At 45.8% G+C, this 15,074-nt stretch overlaps 2 protein-coding genes across 2 annotated transcripts in view; both read right to left on the bottom strand.

The window, feature by feature from the left end:
• The window catches only part of LOC311110042 (TBC1 domain family member 9-like), a 37,185-nt gene extending 35,135 nt beyond the window's left edge, over positions 1–2,050 (bottom strand). The window contains exon 1 of the mRNA XM_084188581.1: positions 1,264–2,050. Within this exon, the coding sequence (XP_084044707.1) occupies positions 1,264–1,384 (121 nt within the window). The 5' untranslated portion in view covers positions 1,385–2,050. The remainder of the gene's footprint in view (positions 1–1,263) is intronic.
• The window catches only part of gprin3b (GPRIN family member 3b), a 263,036-nt gene that overhangs the window by 67,174 nt on the left and 180,788 nt on the right, over positions 1–15,074 (bottom strand). The gene's annotated exons all lie outside the window — the stretch shown is intronic.

Genomic DNA, 15,074 nt, shown 5'->3' with positions numbered 1-15,074 from the left:
TCTCTTTGCCCCATCATGACTGTGACGGTCAGACTAGTCAAAGCAGGGCTATATAGATATATCTATACAGAGCCATCTCTATGGCTCGGTGTCAAAGACTTGGACTGAATCTACCGTACCTATAATGAACATGACTGACTTTTCAAATGATCACGTTCTATCTTTATTCAACCAACGTTTTTTTTGTTTGTTTTTTACATAATTCGTAACTCATTTTTCATCTTTCCGGATTCTCAGACTTGCAATGAATTAAACATTGACAGACTGAATCCAGGTCAGCCTGAATGGGATGGCACCCTATTCCCTACATAGTGCACTACTTTTGACCAGAGCCCTGGACCTCCTAGTGACTGTGGCCTAATTTGGATGGAGTGAGTGAAGGACAAGAGGAGAGGGAGAGATGATTCAGCATGTACTACTCCTGCCGGGAAGAACGTGTGTGACTTTGCTCTGCGTGTCTCTGTGTGTGTGTTGTCTCTGTGGCGTTCAGAATTCAGTAAGGGGAATGACACATCACCAGCCATTTTAACATTCCCCGAGTGTGCTGGGCTCTAATCAATCGCAGGTTCACTTCAATTGATCTGAGCCTTTTAATGGTCCCAAGTGCTGGAATTTGTCTTCCCTGTCAGGGGAGATAGTCCAGCCTTACGTTAGCTAGCTAGTAGCCTAATGATATTATGATTGGAGTGAACTAAGCACAGTCAATGATTATCTATTTAACAAATCTATGCATTTCTTTCCTTGTTTTGTTAATAGTTTTAAAAGGGGGGGTCCATAAGTGTACATTACTGTCCTGGTGAGGTTACATACTGTACCATCAACACAACAATGGTCATGTGACTATGCTGAGCCTCAAGACTCATTCAGATAAAATGACACCTGCATTTGTCTAGTTATAGTAGTAGGGGCTATTAGGGTCTAGTCATCCATACAGGTCTCCATCCCCTTTGATACCTGAGTGACCTGACCCCCTACCCCTCACTATGCATGCAACCATAGTTGTCAGTCACCCAATCTCCTCTCCATCCCTAAACATCTGTGAGGCATGAATAATCTCCCCAGCCAAGCGAGAGACAGGGCCAGGGGACAATAATTTGGCTTGGCATTGCTTGCATCACAGCAAGCATTAAATAATCCTAGCCAATAATATCTGAACTCGACTATAGAACATCCGTGGAGTTGAGCTATGCTTGGCTAAAATAATCCATGATTTAGAGAAACAGATAGAGAGACGCAGAGCAGAGACAGTTCTATGCATCTCACCCGCTAGTCCTCCTCCGCTGTCCCCGTGGCCCTTGCGTTTCTGGAGGATGAAATAGGGATTTGCTCGCTCGGTTATCCACAACGCTCCCGCCTGCAACACCTCTTCAGGGTGGACCCACATCTTCGTCCAGTTGATTCTAAGAGCACATCAAATCCAGCTGATTCAGGCTGTGCCTGTCAAATGAACTGGAATGCTGGTTCGGTCTGTCCAGTGGCTGAGGCTCGATGCAGGTCCGCCGAATAACACGTACAATTGGACAAGGACAGCTTGGTTGCGGTGTAGGTATAGAACTATGACAGCATAAGGACCCTATTTATCCGCTAAAAACACGCAAAAATAGAAAATATTTCATCACTAAAATACGCGCTCCAAACTTCCATGCACGGCGTTAAGGTGATTAGATTCCAGCCGTGCACGCCAAAGACGCCACAAATTGTGTGCAATAGATTCAGTGGAACTCAATTACTAGGTGGCACAATAAAGCGGTGTTCGCATTAAAACAACGGAATCTGACACATTTTTGCAGGGATGGATCTGAGCGCGACACTTCGGTTCAGTCTTTGTTGTTCATCATCTGTGTTGTAACCGCTGTCAGGTGCAAATCGATGCCACCGACGTTTCCTCGTTCCTCGGCCGTCAGATATTTCAGAATGAGCGATGGTTGAACGCTAAATGATGTGCCCACAAGCGCGTTATATGTCCATTAGGCTATTTGCAACCTACTATCCAACATATATATGCTGCCTGCCTCCACATCGAACAACAATGTAATTTAATGCAACCCACTCTCTAGCGCCGCTTCCGCACAGCTCCGTATCAACAACGCGCGTCATGGAGTGGCCACATCGTTACGTCACCTTTGTGGGAGGTGGTTGCATAATTATAGCCTAGGCCCTAAGTGGTAATAAAATATGAATACAAATTATTAAAGTGGTCCATCGATATGACTTGGCTACTGTTTACAAATAACAGGTGTCGAAGCTGTCTTCAGGCGCAAAGCTGTCACTGCTGGTGCTTGCTGTTTTTCGTTTGCTGTTTTTGCCACCTGGTACCAATTAGTGGATCAATTATAATGGATTCCATGGTTTCGTTCATCTGTATTTTATTCTTTAATGGTAATATAATCAAAGCAATTTCATAAGCAATTAAAATTGTCATAACTTACACCTATGTCCAGTGGGTAGCCTATAGAGGTCTTTACAATGACATGCCACACACTTTGAATTTGTAAATGGCCAGTCAGTCAGAGGGCTGAAAAGGTACACGAAAATCCAGTTTCAAACTAGACACCACATGCATCAGTTCCTTCGACACCATACACCCACACACCTGTCAGACTGGAGTCAACAAATGTTTGTGTGTGTCAACATGTTGGGTAAATATGTGGGAGTTGATGGAGATAGACATTGACTATATTCCACAACATGTCTCTGTCTACAGTATGTGGTCCCTGGTCTGCTAAAGGCCTATACTTAAATGTGCTTGTTTTTTATATATGTGGGTTTAGCTTAGCTAAACTGACCGCACTTTAGGTTTCACAGCTTCCATCAACGCGTGGGAGACCCCGTGTGAGGTTGCTCAACTTTCCCTCAACAGACCACATTAAGTAAAAGGGTGTCTGAGCTGCAGAGACGAGACTGATGTCGCTACGTTTTCTGTTTTTGTCGGTTTAGACTGAGGCTGAAGGTAGGGCCAAGCAGATGTGCGTAGCGCACTCTTTTTTACCCTCCACCTATTCACCAGTAACCACAGTGGGGCTGTGTTAGGGGCTCTGATCAGTCAGTGTTTGTGTACACAGTCTGGAGGAACTGTTTCGTCCACAGATACACTGTGGGGGCAATACAGACACTGTGGGGGATGGAAACTTGACATTTAGGACTAACAAACAAACTCACTGACAAAGGGACCCCATAAAGACCTAAAGACGTGTAATTGAGTTCACAAGATCCAATTTCTTACCAACTGAAGTTTACTCTGTTCTCTTTTCTTTCCCAAAGATACCTTTTACACTCTTCCACACAATCAAAAAGTCCCTTTTAGTTTCGCCCTGTCTCATCTACAAAATGTTTTGTGTTTCTAGACTGAAACGTTCTTCCGATGTCACTCAAAAGCACCTTAACTCTAGGGCAGGCTTCAAGCGAGGCCTATCTTTCTGCCATTTAGTGGGCAGAGGGGCAAATTAATTCATAATTGGATTGGGGTTATGTGTAGGGTCGATTAAATCTTATGCTACACAAAAATAAATAACACATTTTTCTAAACTAATCCAATCAGTTAGTTCGATTTTTTAAACCCATTACTGAAATGGTTGTTGCAGTTTTAATGGCTTAGACTACCATCTCCTACTGAGACAAGCTCTCCTGACAGAGAGGGGATTTCGTCAATGTTTTTTACTGCAAGGAAGACATCAGGGATTGAGGCTTTCATGCTTCTCCTCTCTCTGTCCCAGTCAAGTTAAACCCTTCTTGGTTGAGTTGATCGTGGAGAGCTGCTTTCTGCTTGGCTGGAGGGCCTTCCTCCCTGCCTTCTCTTACCATCACAGAACCAAAACAGAACTATCTGTTCCATAGCTTTGCTTCTGACACATCCTCACATCCCCATTTTAGAAGCAGCGATTTGACACATCCTCACATCCCCATTTTAGAAGCAGCGAGTCCCTTAAAAAAACCGGAAGCAGAACTGAAGCAAGGGTTCCCATTCTAAGGAAATGTTCTGTTGTGAGCTGCCAAAACCGAAATCAAGACAGTGGCACTACAATAAACACTCCTAGAATTGTACAAGGAGAAAACACCCAAAATGAAGGATTTCCCCAGTATATAACTGAATAAGTAAAGGAGGATACCAAGTCAGCTGCACAACTGAATACATTCAACCGAAATGAGTCTCCCGCATTTAACCCAACCGCTCTGAATCAGAGAGGTGCAAGGGGCTGCCTTAATTGACGTCATCGGCGCAGTTGTTGAACTGCCTTGCTTAAGGGCAGAACAACAGATTTTCCCATCTTGCCGACTCTGGGATTGCTAGGCTACCCGGGCACCCCTGAATAGCATAGTTAGTGTATGTCATATTTTGGCTACTTCTAGGATGTAGGGACCCTAAATCAAAAAGGGCAGTTTATTATTGGTCATTGACAGATTCGTTCCACATTCAAGGAATGAAAGGGGCTTTTGAGAAATGGAAAAGAGCACATACAGATCAAACGGGTCAAATAGTGAAGCCTTGAAGCAAGAAGCTTTCAGAACAGTCAGCCTGTTTGAAGATGATGTGTTGTTCTTGTTGTTGTTGTCTGTATTATTACCTTACCCAGTGTGGAAAAAGTACCGAATTGTCATACTTGAGTAAAAGTAAAGATACCGTAATAGAAAATTATTTATATTAAGCAAACCAGACTGCACCATTTTTAAAATTTATTTTTATTTACGGATAGCTAGGGGCACACTCCAACAATCAGACATAATTTACAAACGAAGCATGTGTGTCCGCCAGATCAGAGGCAGTAGGGATGAAAACATGTTTTTAGAAAATGTACAGATTTATTGAAAATTAAATACACATATTGATCTACATAAGTATCCACACCTTTGAGTCAATACATGTTAGAATACCCTTTGGCAGTGATTACAGTTGTGAATATTTCTTGGTAAGTCTCTGAGAGCTTTTCACACCTGGATTGTACAATATAAAAAAATATAAAAAAACATTCTTCAAGCGCTGTCAAGTTGGTTATTGATCATTGCTAGACTGCCATTTTCAAGTCTTGCCATAGATTTTCAAGCCGATTGAAGTCAAAACTCAGGAGCATTCAATATTGTCTTGGTAAGCAACTCTAGTGTATATTTGGTCTTGTGTTTTAGGTTATTGTCCTGCTGAAAGGTGAATTTGTCTCCCAGTGTCTGTTGGAAAGCAGATTGAAGCAGGTTTTCCTCTAGCATGTTGCTTGTGCTTAGCTCTATTCCTTTTCTTTTTATCCTAAAAAACTCCTTAGTCCTTGCCGATGACAAGCATACCCACAACATGATGCAGCTACCACCATGCTTGAAAATATGAAGAGTGGTACTCAGTGATGTATTGTGTTGGATTTTCCCTAAACATAATGCTTTGTATTCAGGACATAAAGTTAATTTCTTTGCCACATTTTTTGCAGTTTTACTTAACTGCCATATTGCAAACAGGATGCATGTTTTGGAATATTTTTTATTCTGTACAGGCTTCTTTCTTTTCACTCTGTCATTTAGGTTAGTATTGTGGAGTAACTACAATGTTGTTGATCCATCCTCAGTTTTCTCCTATCACAGCCATTCAACTTTGTAACAGTTTTTAAGTCACCATTGGCCTCCCTGAGCGGTTTCCTTCCTCTCGGGCAACTGAGTTAGGAAGGACGCCTGTATCTTTGTAGTGACTGAGTGTATTGATACACCCTCCAAAGTGTAATGAATATCTTCACCATGCTCAAAGGGATATTCAATGTCTGCTTTTTAAAATTGTACCCGTCTACCAATAGGTGCCCTTCTTTGCGAGGCATTGGAAAACCTCCCTGGTCTTTGTGGTTGAATTTGTGTTTGAAATTCACTGTTCGACTGAGGGACCTTACAGATAATTGTATGTGTGGGGTACAGAGATGAGGTAGTCATTCAAAATTCATTGTAGCCCTTTCCTGCAGTCAATGACCAAAAGCGCCCTATTTGGCCTCATGGGTGGAATGTTATTAATATTTTTCATAATTTCATTAATATATATATATTTTTTAAACAGACAAATCCGGTGTTACTAATTTATGTCAAACAGTTTTGTTATATTTCAGTCTTCTGTGATGTATATAAAGTGTAATATTGGGATGCAAACTCAAAATTGAATACATTTCAACTCTATATCGGACATGGTACAGGTGTCTTCTTTTTTTAAAGTCCATAACCATGTATATGAGTTGTATACTTTTGTTTCAAAGTAGATTTGTTTAAGACTATCAAGAATCACTGTGTGACCCTGATTTAGCCCACTGCAGTATTGAACACTATTATTGCACACAGAGTGAGTCCATACAACCTATTATGGGACTTGTTAAGCACATTTTTACTCCTGAACTTATTTAGGCTTGCCATAACAAAGGGGTTGAATACTTATTGACTCAAGACATTTCACCTTTTCATTTTTTATCAATTTGTAATAATTGAGAAAAATCTAATTCCACTTTGACATTATGGGGTATTTTGTGTAGGCTCTGTACACCACCACAAAGTATCATGAGATGACTCAAACAGAAACTCTGCCTCCCCTTCAACTGTTCTGTTGTTGATGCGTTCTGTGTCATTCTGAGTTCTGAGTCATTTCCTTAAACTTCCCCCACATCTCTGATACCAACATTATGAATGTTAGCTAGCTGTCAGCTACTATTTTGCAATTTGTTTACTAATAACAAAGCACCTGACCACTGACTGAAGGCCAAATTGATACGGTCTTGCGCAAATACTGTACTGTGGGTTTGATTGAATTGAATCCAACAGTATTATGTCAATAGTTTTACGTCTTGGCAAATCCAGATCAAATGGAATAAATGTTGTCATTTCATATGTGTTGGCAATGGCATAAAATACTTTTGGTGTCCTACTTGAAAACGGTAAGGAAAGTGATTAGACGGAGACATGGCCTAGCTATGTCCCCGAAATGTCCAGAGAAATCTCCCTTCCCAAGGCTGTGCTGTGGAAATGCAACAACCTGTCACATTATTAGTGTGTAAAAATACCCTAGAGGAAATATACCATGTCATCTGACCTCATGTATGTTTACTGTATCTATCTCCATCATCTGTCTGTATGAACACAAGGGTGTGTGTGTAGGCTACTGTACTACACAACAGTCTGTTACCCTCACACCCTCCTGGTATCCAGCTTCATGTCCAGAAACGTGTCCACGACATCTGTGGTCAATCAGATTTTTCACAGAAGCACATGTTGTTGTTTTATGGCTACATTATGGCTCCATTTCTCCATGGTTAATACAACGTGTGTTATGAGTCTTGTGTTAAAATCTAACATACATTCATATTGATAACTTGCTGTGTTTTGGGTATTCAGAATAATTACACATCAATAGTGGCTATGCAACAAGCCCAAGACTGTATGGCTCGGTTCCAATATCCACACTAACATATCACTTAGCATGAAGCAATATTAGGCAAGCATTTAACTGGTATGCTAATGCAGATACTTAGATTTACCCTCCCAATGCTGGTTTAGTCCCACAGGTTGGTCAGATGCCCTGACATGATAAGCTTGACACTTATAAATACTTATCGAACCTTCCAGAATACAGTTAAATGCATATAATAATAATATACTGTCTCTGCTCATGGGGTTGCTGTTTACACTATAATACATATAGCAGGGTTTCTTATTCACAGTTTGTGTGTATGTGTGTACTTGTGTGTGATATCTGTTAGCCCTCGTCGCGTATTGTATATGTTCCAGGGTCTAATTATAGCTGGCTATCACACACACACACTGTAAGTACGTGTTGTATATACTGCTGTTTATTATATGTCACTTTATTCCTAGTTATATGTACATATCTACCTCAATTACCTCGTACCCCTGCACATGGACTCGGTACTGGTAGCCAGTGTATATCATTACTCATTGTGTATTTATTATCAGTTTTATTCTTACGTGTTTTACTTTTCTATTATTTCTCTATTTTTCTTTCTTTCTGCATTGTTGCTAAGTGAAGGGCCCGTAAGTAAGCATTTCACTGTTAGTCTACACCTGTTGTTTACAAAGCGTGTTACTAACCAAAAAACGTACTTTACTCGTGAGTAAATCAATGAACAAAACCTCCACGCAGGGAGGAACAAACCCGCACAATAACGACAACCAAAACATGAACAAACACGCACAACACACAGTGTGAGACAGAGGGTTAAATAGGGAAGACATAAATACATGATGGGAAACAGGTGTGACCAATAAAGACAAAACAAGTCAAACATAGACACATGGATCGGTAGTAGCTAGTACTCCGGTGACGACGAACGCCGAAGCCTGCCCGAGCAAGGAGGAGGGGCAGCCTCGGCTGAATTCGTGACAGTACCCCCCCCCCCCCTTGACACGCGGCTCCAGCCGTGCGCCGACCCCGGCCTCGGGGATGGCCAGGAGGACACGGAGCAGGGCGAGTCGGATGACTACGGTGGAAATCCCTCAACATGGAGGGATCGAGGATGTCCCTCCTAGGGACCCAGCACCGTTCCTCCGGACCGTACTCCTCCCACCGTTCCTCCCACGAGATACTACAGGCCCCCCACCCGACGCCTCGAATCCAAGATGGAACGGACCGAGTACGCCGGTGCCCCCTCGATGTCCAGTGGGGGCGGAGGAACCTCCCGGACCTCAGACTCCTGGAGTGGACCAGCTACTACCGGCCTGAGGAGAGACACATGGATTGAGGGGTTAATACGGTAATTAAGAGGAAGCTGTAACCTATAACAAACCTTGTTCAATCTCCTCAGGACTTTCAATGGCCCCACAAACCGCCGACCCAGCTTCCGGCAGGGCAGGTGAAGGGGCAGGTTTCGGGTCGAGAGACAGACCCGGTCCTCACTGCGGTGGCGATCGGCGCTCGCCTTTTGTCGCCTGATGGCCCGCTGCAGGTGTACATGAGCAGCGTTCCAGGTCTCTTCCGAGCGCCGAAACCACTCATCCACCGCAGGAGCCTCGATCTGGCTCTAATGCCAAGGTGCCAGGACCGGCTGATAACCTAACACACACTGGAAAGGAGTAAGGTTAGTAGAGGAGTGGCGGAGTGAGTTTTGGGCCATCTCTGCCCAGGGGATAAAACCCGACCACTCCCCCTGCCGGTCCTGGCAATAGGACCACAGCAACCTACCCACATCCTGGTTAACTCTCTCCACCTGCCCGTTACTCTCGGGGTGAAAACCTGAGGTAAGGCTGATCGAGACCCCCAGACGTTCCATGAACGCCCTCCAGACCCTTGAGGTGAACTGGGGACCCCGATCCGACACAATATCCTCAGGTACCCCATAGTGCCGGAAGACGTGTGTAAACAGGGCCTCAGCAGTTTGTAGGGCTGTAGGGAGACCTGGCATAGGAATGAGACGGCAGGACTTAGAAAACCGATCCACAACGACCAGTATCGTGGTGTTCCCTTGTGAGGGAGGAAGGTCCGTAACAAAATCCACCGATAGGTGGGACCACAGCCGTTGTGGAACGGGTAGGGGTTGTAATTTCCCACTGGGCAGGTGTCTAGGTGCCTTACACTGGGCGCACACCGAGCAGGAGGAAACATAAACCCTCACGTCCTTGGCTAAAGTGGGCCACCAGTACTTCCCACTAAGAAGCACTGTGCACTGTCCGACCGATTCCAGGATGACCAGAGGAGGGTGACGTGTGAGCCCAATAGATCAATCGATCGCAAACCTCGAGCGGCACATACATCCGACCCTCTGGACACTGGGGGGGAGTGGGCTCGGTACGTAACGCCCGCGTCAACCTCCCACACCACCGGTGCCACCAGACACGACGCCGGAAGTATGGGAGTGGGCTCAATGGACCTCTCCTCTGTGTCATACAGTCGGGACAGGGTGTCTGCCTTAGCGTTCTGGGAACCTGGTCTGTAAGTAAGAGTAAACACAAAACGAGTGAAGAACATGGCCCACCTTGCCTGGCGAGGGTTCAACCTGCTCGCCGCCCGGATGTACTCCAGATTGCGGTCAGTCAAAATGAGAAAAGGATGTTTAGCCCCCTCAAGCCAATGCCTCCACACTTTCAGAGCTTTAACCACAGCTAACAGCTCCCGGTCCCCCACATCATAGTTGTGCTCCGCCGGACTGAGCTTCTTAGAAAAGAGAGCACAGGGGCGGAGTTTTGGTGGTGTACCCGAGCGCTGAGACAGTACAGCTCCAATCCCAGCCTCTGACGCGTCCACCTCAACCTGGAATGCCAAGGAAGGATCCGGATGAGCCAGCACCGGAGCCGAAGTAAACAGGTCCTTCAGATGACCAAAAGCCCTGTCCGCCTCAGCTGACCACTGTAGACACACCGGTCCTCCCTTCAGCAAGGAGGTAATGGGAGCTGCTACCTGACCAAAGCCCTGGATAAATCTCCGGTAGTAGTTGGCAAAACCCAAGAATCGCTGCACCTCCTTCACCGTGGTTGGAGTCGGCCAATTACGCACGGCCGAAATGCGGTCAATCTCCATCTCCACATCTGACGCGGACAGGCGGTGTCCTAGGAAGGAGATGGACTCTTGGAAGAACAGACATTTCTCCGCCTTCATATACAGGTCATGCGCCAACAGTCGACCAAGCACCTGACGCACCAGGGACCCATACTCGGCCCGTAAAGCAGAGTATATGAGAATGTCATCAATATACACCACTACACCCTGTCCATGCAGGTCCCTGAAAATCTCATCAACAAAAGATTGGAAGACTGATGGAGCATTCATCAAACCGTATGGATTGACGAGGTACTCATAGTGCCCAGAGGTGGTACTAAATGCTGTCTTCCACTCATCTCCCTCCCGGATACGCACCAGGTTGTACGCGCTCCTGAGATCCAATTTCGTGAAGAAGTGCGCCCCGTGCAATGACTCCGTCATACTAGCAATCAGAGGTAGTGGATAGCTGTATTTTACAGTGATCTGATTAAGACCACGGTAGTCAATGCACAGGCGTAAACCACCATCCTTCTTCTTCACAAAAAATAAACTCGATGACACAGGGGAAGTGGAAGGCCGAATGTATCCTTGCCTCAGAGATTCGGTGACATATGTTTCCATAGCCGCCGTCTCTTCCTGTGACAGATGATACACGTGACTCCGGGGAAGCGCAGCGCCTACCTGGAGGTTTATCGCACAATCCCCCTGTTGATGGGGTGGTAATTGAGTCGCCTTCTTTTTACAGAAGGCGAGAGCCAAATCGGCATATTCAGGCAGAATGTGCATGGTGGAAACCTGGTTTGGACTTTCCACCGTAGTTGCCCCTATGGAAACACCTACACACCTCCCCGAGCACTGACTTGACCATCCCTTGAGAGACCTCTGTTGCCATGAAATAGTGGGGTCATGAGAGGTTAACCAGGGAAGCCCCAACACCACTGGAAACGCAGGAGAATCAATCAGATAGAGACTAATTGTTTCCTCATGCCCCTCCTGCGTCTTCATCCAGAGTGGAGCTGTGACCTCCCTAATCAGACCTGACCCTAAAGGGTGACTATCTAGGGCATGTAAAGGGAAGGGCACATCAACTGGCACAATAGGAATCCCTAACCTACGGGTAAACTGACGATCAATAAAGTTCCCAGCTGCGCCTGAATCTACTAGCGCCTTATGCTGGGAATGAGAAGAAAACTCTGGAAATACAACATCTATACATATATGCGCAACAGGGAGCTCTGGGTGCCTACTCACCTGAAACGGTCCACCAGTGCTCTGCCTACTGCCTCGACTCCTTGAAGACCCTCCCCAGCACCGACCAGCAGTGTGTCCTCTGCGGCCACAGTTGGTGCAGGGGACGGCCCCTCTACCAGTCTCCCTCAGAGCAGCACCTCCGAGCTCCATAGGGGTAGGGTCGGAAGTGCTGGGGGATGGAATGGACAGCCCCTGAACCGGACGTCCGCGGGTGGCCAACAGGTTATCCAGTCGGATTGACATATCCACCAGTTGGTCCAGGTTAAGGTTGGTGTCCCTGCAGGCCAGTTCCCGACGAACGTCCTCCCTTAAGCTGCAACGGTAGTGGTCGGTGAGGGCCCTCTCATTCCATCCTGCGCTGGCAGCCAGAGTCCGAAAGTCCAGTGCAAACTCCTGCGCGCTCCTCTTCCCCTGTCTGAGGTGGAATAGACGCTCACCCGCCGCTCTCCCCTCTGGTGGATGATCGAATACCGCCCTGAAGCGGCAGGTAAACTCTGCATAACTTACAGTTTGGTGTCTATTCCCCCCCACTCGACGTTGACCCACTCGAGCGCTTTACCGGACAGACAGGAGATGAGGGCGGTCACGCTCTCATATCCCGAGGGAACCGGGTGGATGGTTGCCAGGTAGAGCTCTAACTGGAGCAGAAAACTCTGACACCCGGCAGCTGTACCATCATATGCCCTCGGGAGCGAGAGCCGAATCCCACTGGACCCAGATGGTGAAGAGGTGGACAGCGGTGTAGATTGTGGTGTAATGGAGGAGGTATAGGGAAACCTCCTCTCTCCCATCGCTGCCGAGAGCCTGGATCATGGCCGCTTGTTGTTGGACGCGTTCCTCCATCGATCCTGCTGGCATTGCTGTACCTGCTGACTCCATATTTTGGTGTGTGTTTCTGTCAAGGCATCAGTGTAATGCGGTAGACGAAGTCAGGCGCAGGACACAGAGCTAATCGAAAAAACTTACTTTACTCGTGAGTAAATGAATGAACAAAACCTCCACGCAGGGAGGAACAAACCCGCACACTAACGACAACCAAAACATGAACAAACACGCACAACACACAGTGTGAGACAGAGGGTTAAATAGGGAAGACATAATTACATGATGGGAAACAGGTGTGACCAATAAAGACAAAACAAGTCGAACATAGACACATGGATCGGTAGTAGCTAGAACTCCGGTGACGACGAATGCCGAAGCCTGCCCGAGCAAGGAGGGGAGGCAGCTTCGGAGGAAGTCGTGACTATATTTTTAGACTGCATTTAAATTTGGTGCATTCTGTGACATTCTATCTAGACTTCCTTTCATTGGAAAGAATGTGATTAATTGGGACGTACAGTGCCTTTGGAAAGTATTCAGACCCCTTGACTTTTCCCACATTTTGTTGGGTTACAGCCTTATTCTAAAATTGATTAAATTGTTTTTTCCCCTCATCAATCTACACACAATACCCCATAATGACAAAGCAAAAATCGTTTTTTTGAAATGTTTGCTAATTTATTAAAAATAAAAAACTGAAATATCACATTTACATAAGTATTCAGACCCTTTACTCAGTACTTTGTTGAAGCACCTTTGGCAGCGATTACAGCCTTGAGTCTTCTTGGGTATGATGCTAGAAGCTTGGCACACCTGTATTTGGGGAGTTTCTCCCATTCTTCTCTGCAGATCCTCTCAAGCTCTGTCAGGTTGGATGGGGAGTGTTGCTGCACAGCTATTTTAAGGTCTCTCTGGAGATGTTTGATCAGGTTTAAGTCCGGGCTCTGGCTGGGCCACTCAAGGACATTCAGAGACTTGTCCCGAAGCCACTCCTGCGTTGTTCTGTTGGAAGGTGAACCTTCACCCCAGTCTGAGGTCCTGAGAGCTCTGGAGCAGGTTTTCATCAAGGATCTCTCTGTACTTTACTCCGTTCATCTTTGCCTCGACCCTGACTAGTCTCCCAGTCCCTGCCGCTGAAAAACATCCCCACAGCATGATTCTGCCACAACCATGCTTCACCGTAGGGATGGTGCCAGATTTCCTCCAGACATGACGTTTGTCATTGTCACGACTTCCTCCGAAGCTGCCTCCCCTCCTTGTTCGGGCAGGCTTCGTCGTTCGTCGTCACTGGCCTTCTAGCCACTGCCGCTCCATATCTCATCATTCCATTTGTCTTGTCTTGTCTATTACACACACCTGGTTCATATTCCCCTCATTAGTACGTGTTTAAGTGTTCCCTCTGCCCCCCTTGTCCTTGTGGGTGATTGTTCATTGTGAGGATTAGTAGCTCGGTTGAGCTCAGTATTTTGTATTGCGGGGGTATTTTCCCTGTGTGCATGTTTGTTCCAGTGCGCCTGTTTTGCGTACTGGACTGTTTACGCTGGATTACGGAATAAACTCTGTATACTGTGATTTACCCTCCTGCGCCTGACTCCTTCAAATCACGCATCACAGTCATTCAGGCCAAAGAGTTCAATCTTGGTTTCATCAGACCAGAGAATCTTGTTTCTCATGGTCTGAGAGTCTTTAGGTGCCTTTTGGCAAACTCCAAGCGGGCTATCATGTGCCTTTTACTGAGGAGTGGCTTCCGTCTGGCCACTCTACCATAAAGGCCTGATTGGTGGAGTGCTGCAGAGATTGTTGTCCTTCTGGAAGGTTCTCCCATATCCACAGAGGAACTCTAGAGCTCTATCAGAGTGACCATCGGGTTCTTGGTCACCTCCCTGACCAAGGCCCTTCTCCCACGATTGCTCAGTTTGGCCGGGCGGCAAGCTCTAGGAAGAGTCTTGGTGGTTCCAAACTTCTTCCATTTTAAGAATGATGGAGGCCACTGTATTCTTGGGGACCTTCAATGCTGCAGAAATTGCTGCAGTTTTGGTACCCTTCCCCAGATCTGTGCCTCGTCACAATCCTGTCTCGGTGCTCTACGGACCATTCCTTCGACCTCATGGCTTGGTTTTTGCTCTGACATGCACTGTCAACTGTGGGACCTTATATAGACAGGTGAGTGCCTTTCCAAATCATGTCCAATCAATAGAATTTACCACAGGTGGACTCAATGAAGTTGTAGAAACATCTCAAGGATGATCAATGGAAACAGGATGTACCTGAACTCAATTTCGAGTCTCATAGCAAAGGGTCTGAATACATTTACATTTTAGTCATTTAGCAGACGCTCTTATCCAGAGCGACTTACAGTTAGTGAGTGCATACATAATTTTTCTATTTTTCATACTGGCCCCCCATGGGAATACTTATGTAAATAAGGTTTTTCTGTTTTTATTTTTAATACATTTGCAAGAAATTCTAAAAACCTGTTTTTGCTTCTTCATTATGGAGTATTGTGTGTAGATTGCTGAGATTTGTAATTTTTTTTAATCCGTTTTAGAATAAGGCTGTAAGGTAACAA

This window comes from Coregonus lavaretus (assembly GCF_964263955.1).
Source record: "Coregonus lavaretus genome assembly, contig: SUPER_35_unloc_1, whole genome shotgun sequence".
In the NCBI taxonomy this organism is placed as follows: Eukaryota; Metazoa; Chordata; class Actinopteri; order Salmoniformes; family Salmonidae; genus Coregonus; species Coregonus lavaretus.
This window is presented reverse-complemented; position numbering and strand designations above follow the sequence as displayed.